This window comes from Aplysia californica, unplaced genomic scaffold, assembly GCF_000002075.1.
Source record: "Aplysia californica isolate F4 #8 unplaced genomic scaffold, AplCal3.0 scaffold00169, whole genome shotgun sequence".
NCBI lineage: Eukaryota > Metazoa > Mollusca > Gastropoda > Aplysiida > Aplysiidae > Aplysia > Aplysia californica.
Window position 1 is genome coordinate 838,467 of NW_004797439.1, and position 5,770 is coordinate 844,236.

Genomic DNA, 5,770 nt, shown 5'->3' on the forward strand with positions numbered 1-5,770 from the left:
ACGGAGGGAGGGAAGAAGGGAGGGAGGGGGAGGGAGAGAGGGAAGGAGGGAGAGGGAGAGAGAGATCACGAGAGAGATCACGAGAAAGATCGTGCGAGAGAAAGAGAAAAAGACAAAAAGAGAAACAACCCCCCCCCCACACACTCAAAAAAACCCACCAAAAAAACCAAACAACCCAGAAGGAAAGAGAACGACAGACAAGTGAAAACGCGGCGCGGGTAGGTGTCGCCTGTCACAAGACAGGGCCGCTGACACGACAGGACAACACTCTATTCATAATACAGCACGGCACACTGTATGAGACAGAGGAGAACAATGTAGTCCTGGACTGCAGGGGGGGGGAGAAGAAACAAAACAAAAGGAGGAGGAGGCGGAGGAGGAGGAGGAAGAGGACGAGGAGGAGAAGGGGGCAATACCGTCCTTGGAGAAGGAGACTCTTAAGCCTTTAAGTAACGCCTTGAAGAGAGAGAGAGAGAGAGAGAGAGAGAGAGAGAGAGAGAGAGAAAGAGAGAGAGAGAAGGAGAGAAAGGCGGTTATAGAGTTGGAGTTGGTGGAGGGGGGGGAGTAGTAGAGAAAGAGAAGTTGTTGAGTAGTGAGCAAAAGAGAGACAGAGAGAGAGAGAGATAGAGAGAGAACCAAAGACGCAAACAGAGATAAAGAGAAATGATGCACGAATGAAAAAGAAATAAAAGAAGAAAAACAACAGGCGGGTTGAAAACTTTGCAGGAACAGAAATGATTAATACCTTGTTTGTATATCATCTCATAATTTCGTTTTTAAACCGGACAAATTGCACTTTTTCTGTGGTATTTCTTTTCAGATGAGCGGAAAAAACATGCATAATGTTACGATAATTAGGAAGGTCTGACTCGCAATAAATTCAAGCTCAGCAGAGAACTGATGGATTTTTCTATTGACACTATCTAGGAGGAAATCTATGCACTTCTTTTCCATAACCAGCAAGCAGCTGTTGGCTGTTTTGAGAGTAATTTTTTGTATTTTGTACTTTGTGTATGCCTGTGGACGTAGGAATGTAAACGTGTTTTCTAAAAGGCAGCTAACCTATGCGTATGTTGATAGATAGATAGATAGATAGATAGATAGATAGATAGATAGATAGATAGATAGATAAGTAGATGGACAGATGGATAGATAGATAGATAGATAGATAGATACATAGATAGATAGATAGATAGATAGATAGATAGATAGATAGATAGATAGATAGATAGATAGATAGATAGATAGATAGATAGATAGATAAACCCCGCTCCAAAATTCGGGGGGGGGGGGTTCTTTAAAAAGACCTGCTTGTTAAAGAATTTTGACAAATCACTATCTTTACCAAGGAAATTTTATATGACATGGAAAGATGTTTCCGAATTGTCTTATTGCTGTGTTTGGGTACAAAATTTGCTGAACTTCATAGATCAGTATACAATTCAACTTTCATAATCTGATCTAAATTTGGCAATTTTAAAAAAGTTGTTATGTCTTACTTGTGTAAACCAACAGCAGGTTGAAAGGAACTACAGTAATTGTCTAAAAAGCTGGAATTACGATTAAATGCTGAGGTGTGCGTATGCCGCATAACTTGCCTCAATGCATTTCTGTGTGTAGGTGCGGAATAGGTTTGAAGACCCCTTCGCCACTCATTGTTCCAATAGTGTGAGCATGCGCTGCTTTGGCCTTGCCTGCTGGGGACTGGGGACAGCCAGGGCTGAGAGGGATACAACGACCCTGAAGACGCACGGGGGTATAAGTCAAAGAGAACGTCCCTCAATGAAAACCCTTCTGTTGTGCATGTAGCACCGTTGTTCCTCTGAAGCTCTTCTGTACAAGTAACTAGGAGCAAAGTCAGCTGGTAGTTTTTACTTTCGCTCTCGCACACATATGCATTGCTTTTGGGGTCATACGGCACCTTTGTTTGCTGCAGATCAAACATATAGCCACCAATACTGTAGCAAACCGATTATGTTCATGAAATGTTTAAACTTAATTGCAAAACGTCAAATTATCTGGAAAAACAGGTGGGCATACCTCCAAGATCCCCTCCCCCTGGTTTCTTTTTAGTTCGGCGTTGAAAGGAGGGTGGGAATGGCCCAAAGCGCAGAAAAGTAGACAGAAATTAGGCTTTGAGTAATGTATTTCGAATAAAGATAATTTTGTCGCAAGATATTACCCTAGTAACCAACGAGGACGTAATGTATAACAGAGACTCTAACGCCGCGTGTAAAGAGTGCTGGCCCCTTGACATGCGTAGGCCAATTGGGTCAAATGGGAAACGTTTTGTTGACTTTAAATTATGCTCAGACGAGAATGTTGGATTCATTTGACGAAACAAAAAACATCCCCAGAGGAAAATCGTACTAATGTATTCTGCGTGGGACGCCGGCGAAGAATCCCTAACTACTAAACCACAGCAGAAGCTGGTTGGCTTCAAAGTATAGCGTGTCTGCTTTTGCTTCTTGTCTTTTCTTTTTTTACTATGACCACAAAGAAAAGTGCGGAGGGTTTTTTTCCCTTTCTTATTTAACAATGTTCCAAAATTAAATGTCAAACCATTGCAATAGGTATCAAAATAAACAGGTTAACCAAAATCACAAACTGGAACAGACCACATAAAAACTGTTTTCCCTTTTGGTGCTATCCTTTGTTTGGTTTGGGTTTTTTTTCTTTAATTCCTGTAAGAGATGAGATATTTCAGTCTAAAGTTAACATTTTGAAAGTGTCTCAACGCGACTCACCCCCCCCCCCTTTTCCCTCAAAAACACTCCTGCCCCTGCACCCACTCCCCCTCCCTCCTCCTCTTTATTTAAACAAAAAACCCCGCCCTCTTGGACCTCCCCTCCCCCCCCCCCCCAACCCGTGCCTTGTTATCTCTCAAACACTCATCCCTTTCCTCTTAACAAAACAGGAAGAGAGCACACACTGACGTTTTCAACATTATTATTCTTTCATCTGTCTCTGTTTCTTTGGTGGGTTGTTTTTGTCTTTGTCAAAACCAACAAAAGTCTTGAATACAAAGTCCTCGGCGACATTGCAATCTCCGCTGGCAATTTTTCTGAGTACAGTACGTATTGATTTGCTAGACATTATTACCTTGTCATATCATCACATTGAAATGGCCTGTCTCGTTTCTTTTTCAGTAAACTCAAAAGGATCTGAAGGAAGGAACCAACTCTGAGGATCCGGATACCTTAAAAGAACCAAATCATTATTTATTTCTTGGCTTCTCTGCGCGTCTTCACACACAGAAAAGCACTGAAGACAAAGGACTCCGTGCCCACCTTGATTCACACTTGTACTTGTACTGTGACCTGGCTACATCGCTGAGTGGTTGTTCATTGTTTCCTTCTTCTTCTTGTCTCAAGTAAGACGAAGAGACGACGAACATTTCGCATCATCGCGTTGTCGCCGCACTGTTTGTCAGTTGCGTATGATGACTTGAAAAGCGAAAATCGAGTCGAGGTTAGTTTGTGATTTCACCGATGGAAGAGAAGTGGGCGCTGTTGGGATAAACACTGTTATCCCCCTGGACTCCTGTCTTCCTTCGCTGTCTGTGCAAAAAGAGAGAAAAAAAGTTTGCATTTTTTGCAAAATTAATAACTTATTTTTTTTTACTGGGCGATTTCAGGATGACCCTCCTAGTACGTGCAAGAACAAGTGTTGTTTGTGATGTTTTAATCAAAACGATTAGCTTTCTTTCACCCAGGAAATCTCTGAAACACAGCATTTAAACCCATACTATTGGCTAACCTACGATGTGTATAAATATAGTTGTGTTTTGGAACAAATAATCAATCTTTAGCAGACTCATTATTCACATTCTTTGATCAAGTAAACTGTTATCAACGTAGCGTCTCATTGTATTCCCTCCCAGCAAACCTTGTTGTGACAATTTGCTGTGTTCTTGATTGTGGAACCTTTCCTGTGCTCCTGGTCGGCTTTCTGGGATTGTTCGTCGTTGTACACTAAGCGTTCAGAGATATTATTCATCCCCTCAGTGTCTACACATTTTCAAGAAGAAGATATTGTAGAATATACTTGTTCAATTCTGACGGTGTTTTTGCATTCTTTCAAAAAGAAAATTTATCAGAAAGTTCAATCCTTCAATTTTAGCGAAAAACGTGTCAAGAAATATTGTGTTTCCTTCATAGAGGCTATTTTATAGGCTGTTTTTTTGGCCGGATTATATTATTGAATGGGGTTCAAGTTTCAAGAACATATTGTAAGGTAGAAATTACTTCTGGATAAACAAGTCTCATCTTACAAACACGTCATTGATTTCGACCCTCTTCTAGACATACGTGGCACTTACTTGACCAAACTATGACGACAGTTTCTGATGAAAATGTATTGTGATTTTCAAACCCCAAACTTCATTTTCAAGTGAAAGCTATTTTCTTGGGAAGACAAAGTTGGGGGTTTCTGTGAGAAATTAGTGGTAACGTGCAGAAACCGGAGGATTGATGACCCTCGTCCAAATTCCTGTCAAAGGCAAAAGCGAACACGTCGGCCCACATGCCTCTGTGTTGGGGAGCACCTTTCTTTTTGGAAATTCACTTTTGAATTTGGAAGGACGTAGAGAGGGTTAAAACCTTCAAACCTCGGAGTAGGAAGGTTGCTGAGACCAGACCTGAAGGTGGCGCTTCTCTTGGACAACAAAACCTTGCGTTGTTTTTTTTGTCTGGGATTTCCTCAACGGAAAGCAAGGCTGTTCTGGTCTTGGAAAACGCAAGAACAATTGTGAGTTTATCAGCTGTCGCTCATCATCGAATCACTGCCCACCAAGTTGAATCGATTTTTTTCGATAAGCCGTTGGAGACTTCAGTTAATCTTTACAAGGGTGCATGTGTTTAAAAATAAGTTCTTTTGTTCAATCAGAAACTGAAATGTTCAGTGTCTGACGATTGATTACAACTTTCTCGAATCTCTCACACAACACAATCGAATCTAGAATTGGGAAAACGAAAAGAAGAGGCACTCAAAAGTCTGAGGCAAAAAAACAACAACAACCGACAAGTACCATAAACACTCTCCATCCGCCACTAACTGGATTCATTTTCCTACTGGGAGAGGGAACCTCCAAAAAGTGGATCTACTGGTCGCCTTTATTTAGGATCAACACACACTGCCAACTTGGTCACCTATCAGTGGGGAACTTTTCAAAATGGACGACGACCAAGTGGACTTGACAATGGCCGAGCTGAAAACGGTGAGTTGTCTTTCTTTTTACACTGGCTTCTAACACACCCAACTAGAAATCAGCGAGCACAGAGGGCAGCGCTGTCGTCCGATGACAAAACGCCTTTTTCTTAATCACAGCAGTTTCGAGAAATCACCGAATTTCGGCTTTCTTATAGTATAATATTTCGTTGAGCATTAAGAATAACATTTTCTTCACGGTGTTAGATCAAGCGTTGATGTATAGTGCAAAAGTGGTTACATATAACAAAATAGAAAAATCGTAGATTTCTTGAAACTGCCCTGAGTAAGAAAAAAACGTTTTGACAGCGTACGGCAGAGCACACTATGAGGCTTTGCGAATCAAAGCCCGTAAGCTGCACACATCCACAAGCGGATTAAAAGCTTTTAAATTCTTATAATGTGACAAACTTTTCTTTATTAGAATTGGATTATTATGGCCATATTCGAAGCCACAAATTATCTAAATCCGTACTAATTCTTCTATTTTGCAAGTCCTCTTCTTCTTCTTCTTCTCCTTCTCCTTCTCCTTCTCCTCCTCCTCCTCCTCCTCCTCCTCCTC

General features: G+C 41.2%; 1 protein-coding gene across 1 annotated transcript in view; it reads left to right on the forward strand.

Annotated features, from left to right (window-relative positions):
• Window positions 1–3,151: 3,151 nt before the first annotated feature.
• Window positions 3,152–5,770, forward strand: part of LOC101847820 (cysteinyl leukotriene receptor 2) — an 80,828-nt gene continuing 78,209 nt past the window's right edge. The window contains exon 1 of the mRNA XM_005097963.3: window positions 3,152–5,218. Coding sequence (XP_005098020.1) covers window positions 5,174–5,218 — 45 coding nt within the window. The 5' untranslated portion in view covers window positions 3,152–5,173. The remainder of the gene's footprint in view (window positions 5,219–5,770) is intronic.